The sequence below is a fragment of the Coturnix japonica genome, chromosome 11 (assembly GCF_054131305.1).
Source record: "Coturnix japonica strain WE chromosome 11, WE-NBRP24, whole genome shotgun sequence".
NCBI lineage: Eukaryota > Metazoa > Chordata > Aves > Galliformes > Phasianidae > Coturnix > Coturnix japonica.
The window spans coordinates 16207315-16219350 of record NC_140673.1 but is presented as its reverse complement, the minus strand read 5'-3'; the positions used below and the strand labels follow the sequence as shown (position 1 = coordinate 16219350).

The following is a 12036-nucleotide window of genomic DNA, read 5'->3' as shown; positions in this document are numbered from 1 at the left end:
AACTTGGAGCAAGAATAAACAGCCACAGCAGCTGCTTGATTTTTTTCCAAGCAGACAACCAGTAAAGAATCCAGCCGTGCTGGAGGGGTAACCTATAGTGTATCTGTAAAGCACAGAAGCTCAGTCAGCACTATTAAAGATGCTATGGAAATTTTCCTTCTACAGACAACATTACAGTTGATGACAAGCCTTCCTAAAATGGAGTTTAGTCAGTGAACGAACACGCTGCAATGGTTCTTAAATACTGCATTATGGTTTTTGGCAACATGAAATGGGCGAGGATGGAGACAGCACAGCTCAGTTCACACATCTGGCAGGCAGCTTATCAGGAGGCACTATATGCCTGAAACAGAACTGCTCCAGCTGCATATTCAGCCAGGCTGCTGTCTTTCGGATGCACTATGAGTTTCCCCACATCCTTCATCATTGCTCTGATCAGGCTACAAAGCCTGACCTACCACATGTCTGGTGACGAGCTGCCTGGACACAAGCCACTGAAGCAGTAGGGTAGCCTGCAGCCCATACAGGTAAAAGAAGGGACAAGCGAGCCCTGCCTGGTTGCAGCACCAGCTGGAACAGCTCTCCTGCACTGCGGGAGGTTCAGGGCACAAACACTTACTCAACAGACAAGCTTCGTATTAACTGGGTTAAGCCAAGCATGCGTCAGCCACTCTCTTGAAGTATTCATGGGTTATGCTTGTGTTACATAAAAAGAATAAGAAAATGCTCTTTGAGAAACTGGTACTGTATGTGGATTCCAACCATCCTCCTCCCCTCTGACAGCCAGTGACAGTGCAAGTGACAAGGCACTAAAGCGGCCCCATGCACGCAAACACACCAGGCTGGCCAAGCCAGACGGGTTAGCAGTAGAGTCCTCCAGAAGCAGCATGAAGAAATCGGTTTCATTAGGTTGTGTCCTTACAATTGTCTATAAGTGGATCAATCCAACCAGAAGCCAATCTCCTCTCAAAGCAGGACCAGCTATCGGAACAGACCATCCTTCTCTGGGCTTTATCCAGTCAAGTCTTGAAAGCCTTCATAGATAGCAGCAGAGCAGCTTTTCCAGGTCCTCATTTTACTGCTTGGCTGTCCCCACTGCAAAAAAGCCTTCTCGCTATCCCATTAAACCCTCATGCTCCAGTCTACACCCACTGTCCCATTATCCTGCCACACACAATGAAATGCTGTGCCTCTGTTCTTGATAATCCACGTAGATACCAGGGGATTGCCCTTAGGCCTCCTGAGCTACTTTTTCTCCAAGTGGAGCAGGTCCAGTTGCCTCAGGCTGTGCTTCAGCCCCTGAGCAGCTTTCCAGTGAGTGTGCTGTTGGTCCATCTCTTTCTTACACTAAGAAGAAAAACCAAATTGGGACACAGCCTATCAATGCTGTTTAACAAGTGCAGAGTAGAACACTTTCCTCAGCCTACTGGTTCTGCTCATTGCTACAGCCCGGGATGCTGTAGGCCATCTCTATGGCAGGGGCACATGGTGCAGGCTCACATTCAGCCTGCTGCCCACCAGACCCACTGTATTTCTCTGCAGTACAGTCCTCAACACGTGTGTCAGCCAGGCCTTCCCTTAGCAGTAAGGCAGCCCTAGATCTGCATGGCATGCTGCTGCCCGCCATCTTCTCCCCATCTCTCCATAAAGCACTGCTGTAGTTGTGCTGCTCCCTGGAGAGCAAACTGTTATAAATAATTTAGTCACATGTTCAGACAAGCACTACACTGCATTGTTAGTTTTAAGAGGATGCTTGTTCAATTTTTTATTTTATTTTTCCTTTAACTCACAGAAAGCTCATGGGAGTGATCGCACCATCATTCAAGAAAACTAATAAGGTTCAAATTATGCTTCAAAGCTTTTTCTCTTGATTTATGACTGTGTCTGGACAAGTCACCCATGGAAAGAAATAAATCTGCTCTGCTGTATCTAGTATAAATCTACTATGTTCAAGCTTTATTTCATATCACATCTGAAATGCTACTTCATGAAAGTAGTTAGCACTATCAATAAGGAACCTTGTAGCAACCCCAGCAGGCATGGGCCAAGCAAAGAAAAAACCCACCAAACCCAACAAAACAAACATACAGAGAACAACAAACAAGAACAGAAGCAGAATAGATTTTCTGTTATTCTCAAACTGACAATAAACTGTAATGCAATGATAAACTGTTAACATATGAATCCCCTCCAGCACAATCCTTTTAATTTTTTGTGGATGCTGGAGGAATAACATCTAATTATGATTTAAAAGAAATTTAACATATCTAGAATTACATAGTAACAAAAAAGCCATGATCTGATCTTTAAGAAAGGAAAAACAACAACAACAAAAAAAAACACAAATTGTTTTACAACACCAATAACTACATCAGATGAAACTGATGTGTGGCTGACCATGTTGCTGTTAACCCCAGGAGACATCTAATGCTACCAAGCACTCACATTCAATAGTGCTTCACTCAAGGGCCCTGCAGTCTTCTTCTCTCAGGCACCACAATGCTCTCCCCCCATTACTCCTGCAGCCTTGAGTTGTCTTTGTCCACTACCTCTGCTGAACCAGAACAGCCAGTGACGTTGAAAGGAGAAGAAAACAACTTGATTCCCTGTATAAAGGTGTAACCTACACCATTTTATTCCTTGTCATATATATTTCCTTAAATCACCTCAAACAACAAACTGCAAAGTTATAGCCACTAGCCCATTCAGTTCTGCTGTCCTATCATGTCCCTTTGTATTCCCTCTGTGTCGGCAGAATGTGAGATCTCTAAGTGGACAAAGAAATGCTGCCTCTTGCATTCTGCTGGTGCTCTGGTTGCACGTGTCCCACCTCTCGCCATCTGTGTAACATAACCCAGCACCCCTTTCTGCCCAAAATGCTTATGGGCTGTCAAACACACCCAGGCAGAGCAGAGCCAACACCACTCCACGGAGACACATCTGAGTTAGTACAGGGAGCAATTGATAATAGAGCAGTTCCTCCTGAAGACTCTCACAGTACACATCAGTGACTCACAGCAAATGACCTGCACAAGCCCCCTTGGGCCTTGACAGCTCCCGGAAGCAGCACGTGGCATGCACACTTGGCTCTAGTGCTGCTCCCTTTAAGAGCATCCAGGTGTGTTTGAAGCAGCAGATACACATGTATGCACAGGGAAAAGCATACGTGCAAGAGCTGTACAATACCTCAGACTCACTGTTGGACAAAATTCAGGTGAACTTTATTACTAGAATTACTAGGGCATCACATCAGAAAGACTCAGAGCCATACAGACCATTACACACTTCACTGTGGCCCAGGGAAGCCTCCCCTCAGCCCCAGGCATGTCAGTGGGTGGCTGTGTATCACAAGCCCACAACAGTGGCATCCCAGGAACAAGCATGGGGACAGACAAAGAGAGTCACCCCAAAACCTGCCAGCAGGGAGGCAAGAAGTCAGCACAACAGTCCTGCAGCCTAGAGATGGGTGAGCTGCTTGACTCCCTTCTCTGCTCCTCGAGGAAACAGATGGGTGGCACTTCACTGCCCAGCAGACCACCTCCTGGGTGGGCAGAATGCGGAGTCCTGAGCACGCCCGAGCCAGGCTGAGCAGCTGCACCCGCTCAGCACGCGGGGCCCACGCAGGGGCTGCAGGCACGCGGTCCAGCGCAGGGAGCAGATCCCCGGGCAGGGGATGGGTAAGGCCCTCGGGCACCTGTAGCACCGCCCGCAGCCCAGCGCTCCACGAAGATGGGCTCGGGGACGAACGGAACGGCAGCACCGCCACACACTCACACGGCTTCGCGGTGACCCACGCGAAGGGCGCGACTCCGCCGCCGGGAGCCCACGCGGCCGCGAAGGGCCGAGATGAGTCATGGCTCGCACAGGGACAGCGCGGCGCTGACCACGGCCGCGCTCCGGGCACCTGCGGGCCGAAGCCTCCGGGGGGCGGCGGGGCTGGGAGGAGCCCCGCGGTGCCGCCTCAGCAGGGACGGGCGGACCCCGCCGCACCCCGGCACGGCTCGGACACCCGCACCGCCCCGTACTGCACCGTACCGTACTGTACCGTACCTCCTTCCTGCGGCTGGGCGCGCCCGGGCGGGTGAGCAGCGCCGTCTCCTCGCAGACTACGGCCGCGTCCTCCACGAAGACGCAGTCGGGGAGGCTCTCGTCTGCCGGCAGCTCCAGCACCTGCAGCCCCAGCTTGCCCCGCAGCACGCCCACATACAGCTGATGCTCCCGCTCCGCTCGAGCGAAGTCCACCTCGGGGCCCGCCGTGCTGCGCAGCGCCTGCCGACACAGCGACTCGGGCAGCGCCCGCACCACGGCGTGCGTACAGCGCCCGAAGGCGGCGGGGCCGCCGCCCAGCCCGGCCATGACTGTGCGGGGACGCGGCAGGATCCGAGCGACCCGGCTCCGCGCGGCTGCCGCCACCGCCGGCCCCGGCAGCTGATAAAGCGCCGCCCGCGGCCCGGCCGCGCCCCATTGGCTCCCCACCAGGCATATTTCCATGGGGCCGCAGCCAAGCGCGCTCCCATTGGCTGGCGGAGGCGGCCGGGCCGCTCCATTGGCCGCCCCCCGAGGGGCGCCGCTTACCTGGGCGGTGGGCGGCGGCGCCGGGACCCTCGCGGCATCGAGAGGGCTGAGCCAGGGTTCGGCCAGAGGGTCTCTGGGGTTCGGTCCGACCCGAAGCTCGGTCCCGGGTCGGGCTGCTGGGGCTGCTCCGGTTCCGCAGCGTTGGGGCTTGGGGTGCCACGTGCCCGGCATCACCGAATCGACGGGCGGTCATCGACTTTCGAAGGCTCCGTGTTCCCCGTGACACCGCCTGTGCGGGTGCCTCGCTGGGGCCGGGAGGCGACGGCTGCGGGAGGCAGCGCGATGTTTGCCGTAGGGACCTGGGGCTGCTCTCCCGCTGAAGGAGCCGGCCTCTGAGCTGTAGCCACCGTGTTACGCTCGTCGGCCCATCTGCCGGCACTGTGGGCAGCTCCCGGCATGTGGGAGGTGGTGGGAGAGAGTTCCAGCTGTCCCCGAAGCGGTACGTGGTCATTCTGGTTATCAGCCTGAAGGCCACGATGTTTTTTTCCTTAATGTTCCTTTCAGAGGCAAAGCCCCTGATTTGCATCAAAGTGTTCTAGCACTTGCTTGGGCGTAAGGTCATTTCTGTAACAGTATCTCCCTGCACAATGATCTTCATAACCACGTTATCACATCCACAGAATTCAGACACCTGCATCTTCCCATGCTTCTGCACCTGATCCTGGTGTGGGCAGTGTAGCCTTGCTGCCAGCCCCACGGTGCCCGCCCGCAGCAACCTGCTCCCCTGGGGCCAGTGGTTTGTCCCTAACAGCACATGCAAGATCTCCCACAAAGGAAGGCACTTCTAAATGCAATCTGGAACAACTGAGCGCAGCCAATTCCAAATGACTCTACAGGACTGTTTGTCAGGAGAGCTTGCCATGATCTTTCATTCCTTTAAGGCACTGAAATTTCTACCTCTGCAGGGCAGACTAGCTAGTAGGGGCACCAGCATCTTGCTCCACCTCTGCACTGGGGACTGAGACAATAGGGATTTTCTATCTCTCCCTATACAAGAGACCCTTAAACCTCCCCCCTCCGCCCCCCCGGAGATTTTCCCCATGTCCCTGCCTGATTCATGGCTACCCTGGCCGAGGGGAGCCCTCAGTCGACCCTCCACAACTCTAGCTCCCCACAGAAGCAACTTTGGCTTTTCACCAGACCTCACTCTGCAGGAGATGTCCGCAGCACCAGCTCCAGTGATGACAACAATGCTGCCGCCCTCCCAAGTGCCTCAGCAATCTCTCCTCACCAGAGCAGATGGGAAGAGAGGAATATGGACATTCCTTCCAGCCATTTTTACTGGCAGGTGTCCCCTGGTCACAGAAGGGAAGCTTGGAGAAGACTGCCCACACACAGCACTGTGTTCCCCTTCAGTGCTCAGACAAAAGCTGGGCAAGCTGCCTTAGCCGTGCTTCTGTGGACACAGGCACGTGTTCAGGGTTTGGGGATATAACTAACGAATAACATGAAGGAAATATCAGAGTGTGCTTCTAAAATGGCAGCTGTCTTGATGTTCATCTGCATTTCTCACACGTTCTCCATACGCCCCGTAACGGCTGCCTTTATGTAGCGTGCTGAGGCGCAGTTGTTTGAATAACGGTGATTCACTGAATAATGTGCAAATATTACTCTCTTTAAACAAATGGGCAGGCAATTGAGCTGCCATCATTTTGGATGCTTGAAATTCTTGAGAAACAACTACAGATGGTATTGTACTCCTTCTGGTATATAGTATTCAGTAGCTTGCAGAGTGTAATGTGCAGTTCTTCCACAGCCATAGAGCCTATTTTTACTCATTACAGATTTGGGATGTGGCCATTGTCAATCTTTGGTTCGGTTTTGTTCTTCTAGCATAACTTTTAGACAGAAGAGAAAGCACTGCTATCTTTGTGCAGTTTGAAAACATGTTAGGGTACCTCCTTGGGATCATTTCTGCACTTCTATGACAGGACAATGTGGTTTGCCCTGGAGGCACTGACACTGACCGGGTCTCAGGTGGCCCACGGGAGCTGGCCAGGTGTCATCTCCAGCATCTTCTGCACACCCTGCCATGGGAGATAGGGCCAGAGGAAGGGGAAATGTTGTATGGACAAAGGCATGCAAGGAACATTATGTATCTTGGAAATACACTACGTTATCTATTTAGAGCAAGGTTGCAGAAATAATTACTACAGTAAGAAACCCTGTGTTGTTTCACAAATTTAGAAAGAGGAGCATTGTACATAAAAATGGAGAACTGTTTGCTGATCATGATTGTTCTGTTATTTCTGTTGAATAGAGAGGCATCATGAGCAACCTAGGAACAGATGCAGCCAGAGGAAAATCGTGCATATTTATAATAAATTTAACAAAATATAATTTTATTCACAATTAGCATTATGCAATAAAACGTGTTCACACAGTTTTGCAAGAGTTCAAAATTCATTGTATGCAATAGTACAAAGTGGCTCAGCTTCAGTCATCTACATAGTATTTATTGTCTATGTTGCTATATATCCAGCAAGCTCCCAGTAACTTTGTCCTGCTGGAGCGACTACTATAACAGAGCAAAGCTGCCTCCCAGCAAGAAGAAAGCTGCATCGCTTATGGAATTCATACAAAATGATGGAAACAGCTCTCATATCAGAAGATATAATGCAGACCACTCAAGCAATATCATAGAAAATGGTATGTGGAAGAACACTTCATACAGGAAATGCAGAAAAGAATGCAAATCTATTTTATTATTATTTTTGACTGACACTACACGGAGTTGTCTGCTGGCAGTGACAGTGACAAGAAAATTGCTTTGCAAAATGCATTTGCAGAGGCATATGTGAATAGTGCATTCGCTTTTAGGAGAATGCAACAGACACTGAAAGAGAAGATATGGCTTAAAATGTATGACAGAGAAGTCATCAATAAACAGAGCAAAATTCATCCAGTTGACAGAATCACTGACAGCATATTGATAAGATTTTTTTTCACATCCATGGTTTGAGAGCAGTTTGCAGCTCTGTACAAAGCTGCTGCAAAGACTCAAGGAATAATCTGTCCCCCTTATCCACCACGTTGAAGACAAGCGTGAAACTTAGATTATTGCAATGAAGAGTAAAGAAAACATCCCAACATCAGGGAGAGAAGAAAAGATTGCTGGAAACAATAGTCAGCCCCAGCACCAGGTGTTTTAAGTCATTAAAAAAACTGTCAGGAGCAGAGGGCTGGAGGTGGGGAATAAGGATGGATAAGGGAAGGTCTGTTCCAGTCCTGTTGTTCTATTATCACTGTTACACCAGAAATAACTGATAATTTTAGTGAAATCAGCTTTGTAATGATGATTCTGAAGTCCCCTAATGTCTACCAAATGCACAAGCCCCTAGTACAATTCTAGGTGAATGGTCACAGCTGGCCACTACTGTTGAACAGTCTAAGGGACCATGACAAGAAAATCTAGATCACTGCTGAACACAAAGGTATACCACACAGCTGATTGCTCAGACATGCTACAAGGCTACCTCGAACATCACTTCCCATTGCTTGCAGATGCAGGAACAGCACCTCTGGCCCTAATGTTCGCCTTTACTGAACATGTCTCACACCATAATGAAATGCTGCCTGAAACTTGAGGAACTGAAGACCATGGGCAAGAAGGCCACCAAGCACCCAGCGCTTCTTACAGTGGTGGCTGGATCTGTACCGGGCAGATAAGGAGATACTGAATTTCACATTTTTTCAAGGAGAAGAAATTTTAGAGATTCTTCACCTCAATACAAGACTGAGCAAGTACTCCATATCCAAATGCTGTTATAACAGAAGCAGACACTTTGCAGGAAAATCTTCCATTATGATCAATGGGTCTTTCATTCTGATAGTGAGGGCACAGGACTGAGTCTTGCTCACAGCCATAAAAGATAAAACCTTATTTTAATCCTGCCTTAGATACATAAAAAATGACCCAAAGAAGTTCTCACCTAGGTAATTGACAGTAATGTCCAGTTTCTGCTCTGTAACGCAAAATAACACTGTGACTCTATTGAACAGTATTTTTACTAAATAAGTGGTTGGGCTCCTCATTTAGCAGGAGTAAAGATCAGCAGTTTAGACAATGTATCACCTCACTTAATTTTACCCTGGTGTATAAAGCATGGACAGGCTCCAGAGCACTTTACATTTCCCAAATGTTGGACATCCTCAGCTTGGCATGTAACAGGCTGCTCTTGGGTGACTAGTCCTTTCTGGATGGTGTAAATCCGCAGTGCATCTGCCAGAACACAAAGAAATCCTTTTGGGGAGCAGCATTTTCCCTTGCCTGAGCTGAACCCAAGCTATCTCATGGAGTCTAGCAAGGGTCAGATTAATCCAGTATCTAGCTGGTCCACAGTATTTGTTTTGTCTGATATGGGATAAAGAACTGGGCCTCAGCTGGCATTTTGCATACTCCAGAGAAGGAAGAATTTCCCTGAGCTGACAGCTAAGCAGCTGTTGGGAGACAACACTGTCAAAGGGTGATTCTTTACAATCAGCTTTGGCAGCATTGTTGCCATGACTTATGGCACCAGGGAGCCTGGGCAAAACTCAGAAACTCAGAGCATTCCTGGCATTTATAGTCTTCCCACATGTTTTGTTACAATAGGTTGCACTGCTACCAATAGGATCAGCTTTTGGATTTACTTGGCTGAGCAAACAGATTATTTGAGGGAAAGCTGCAGAATTCTGATGATTTCTATGCTGTGCTCATGTATCCTCACCTGCACCATGCCTTACGTGCACCTCTGCCATTCTTTCTCTGAAGGGGAAGAATCTCTTGTTCAATTACACACACACACACAAATAGCCTGGGTTAGGTACTTCTTACAATCAAGACTAAAAAGTGAGACTGGTAATCTGTGGGAATTTGTGCTGAATTACAGTATCTGACATCTCTGTTACAGAAAAGAATAGCACAATTTGTTTCCCTGAAGGATACACTTCCCAGCAATACGCCACAAACACTATGCCACCCACAAGAGAAAGAGGAGACAGTTAGAGTAAGTGCTTTGTAATTTGCTCTTATTGTGGCTGCCCTGGAAAAATCAGCCAGTAAGACCTTTTGCTGGTATCAGACAGCATTTTTAATTACATATGCTGTTTTATCAGCTTGACAAGGAATTAGCAGCACTGGTAGTACAAAGAGGGATGGCTCATGCAATTTGCACTTATGCAGCTGTTTTTCAGTGGGTCTCAAGAATTTAAAGCTGTGATGTGGTGCAGAGGTGCTGCCCAGGCAGTGCTGCAAGTGCCCCTGTGGACAGGGAAGGACACAAGGGTTCCTGGAGGTATGGGTGGGAGGTACTCTTTGGAAAGCCACAGCTCCTGAACCAAGTAGGCACTGATATGGCAAGGATGATGGATGTGCTGTGTTTTCTTTCCTCCAGTCCTCCATCAAAAACATACCTTTAATCTCTAAAAAAAACCACAAGAGACTAAAAATGCTGACTGATACAGGTTAATATTTTCTAAAGGGCCCAGACCCTTTGCAAAGTGGCTTGAGTTGCTTTTTAATATTTATCCTAGGCCTCCATTTTCCTTTTCTAGGAAGCCAGCTGACCAGCTGGCAGCACCCTGCAGGTGTGGCAAGCTGTCCTTTCCTTTCATTGCCTGAAAAGCCCTTGTGACCTCAGCAGTGAGATTCAGTGACATTTGGCTGTAGCATTTCTTGGTTTGTATTTTCTATTCTTTCCAGTGGCCAGCTCCCTGAGAACACATTTTCAGACATTCTTATCACTCAAACATTTTTTAACCTTGGCTTGCAAACACTGGGTACATTTTTGATGTTAATTTGGTCAATAACCTGCAAATGAAACTAGGAAACTGTATATTCACATGAAAAAAAAGTAAATTGGAATCAGCTTCTTTATTCTTGGAAAGAAAATATGGAGATATAAATATACACATGTACACATATAGGTTATATATAGCTGTATGTACTCACACAAGTCAACAACTTTGTGGTTTCTCTTACATGCTTACAAAGGGCAAGCAGGTCTTTTGCCAGCTACTTTGGCACCAAGATCAGTGTTAGATACAGGTTAATACATCACAGGTTGAACTAAGAAAGTGAAAGATTACCAATGTACTACTTTTTATTTTTTTAGAATTTATTAATAAGCTGTCCTACGTGTCAGTGTTAAGCTATAAAACATGACAAGATGCAATGATTAGCTTCTGTATTGATGTATTCAAGCTTGGGGCAATAACTATTGCTGTAATCCATCACAGAATAGACATAAGAGAATCTTTTCTTCTTCAAAGGGAAATATTCAATAGCTCTTTGCTCCTCCATACCAAAGTAATGTGTAGTGCTTCCATAGGAGGCAGGTAGTAAACGAGGGAGCAACACTGGTAGGAAGGCTTAATGAAATACCAGGTGATTAACTCATTCCATTTTAAATTATGCTATTCCTCATTACTTAATGGGGAGGTCTGTGGATACTTCTATCTCACCAGCTAAAAAAGAATGGAGAAATGAAACAGGTAGGGTGCAGTTCAGAAGGAGTATAACTACTTCCCATAATCTTTCCTGACAAGCAGTGCCACTGCACACAACTGGGTCTGGAGGCAGCACAGGGATCACTTCAGCAGACAAACTGACAGAGCAGCAGGAGATGAGGCAGCCTCAACACCACCTATTTGATTCGGAGGAAATGCTGAGCTGAAGCATATACTAAACTTCAAGATCTGCTTTCCAGATGTCAATAATTGTACTGGAACTCATCTCAGTGAATTTAGCAGTGGGAACATTTCTCCCTATGCACATCACTTGAACAGAGGCAATCTGCTCACTTGTCCTGCAAGCAGAGATTGCGCTGAAGTTCTATAAGCAGAACACTGCTGAGTAAACTTAGCAGCATCAGTGACTTTCTCATAACACCTTCACCTCCCTTTTCTGATTCCTTATAAATGTGTTGGACAGCACAAAACCCAGTAGAGATTCCTGAGTACATCAACCCTCATGTCCACTGAGAAAATGTTGCTATTAGTTCCCCCTTGCAGACCACGAACATCCCAGTGCAGCCCTATATGCTGGTTGCTCATTCACCTTTTCTTAGTTATGTCATAAAACTGATGATTGCCACACTTTCTTTTCCCCAGATCCTGAGACCTTCTGATGACATGTAAATGACCATTTGCTGTGTGCTGCAAATATTCTGTACAGATACTTCCATACTGCAGGCACGTAAACACTGCCAACCACGTTATTTAAAAAGGAGGAATGTTGTCTCAAGAATTGTTCTCAAGAATTCAGCTCACATACTGAGTACGCCAATAGTTTCATTGGCCCACCACATTCAGCTCTGTTTGAAAAGTTTGTGAAATGGAGAGGACCAGTTATGCCTTTCATAACACAACTGCAAAGGCAAAATCAGCACTGAAAGCAGATAGCTCTCATATTGATTTCTCTGAAAGCAGTGACAGAAAAGCATACTTCATCTATTTTGCCAGTTCTGATCCTCACTGCTA

General features: G+C 47.6%; 1 protein-coding gene across 1 annotated transcript in view; it reads right to left on the bottom strand.

The window, feature by feature from the left end:
* DDAH1 (dimethylarginine dimethylaminohydrolase 1) overlaps nucleotides 1–4423 on the bottom strand; it is a 49442-nt gene extending 45019 nt beyond the window's left edge. Inside the window, exon 1 of the mRNA XM_015870178.3 lies at nucleotides 4051–4423. Coding sequence (XP_015725664.1) covers nucleotides 4051–4356 — 306 coding nt within the window. The 5' untranslated portion in view covers nucleotides 4357–4423. The remainder of the gene's footprint in view (nucleotides 1–4050) is intronic.
* Between the last annotated feature and the right edge of the window lie 7613 nt (nucleotides 4424–12036).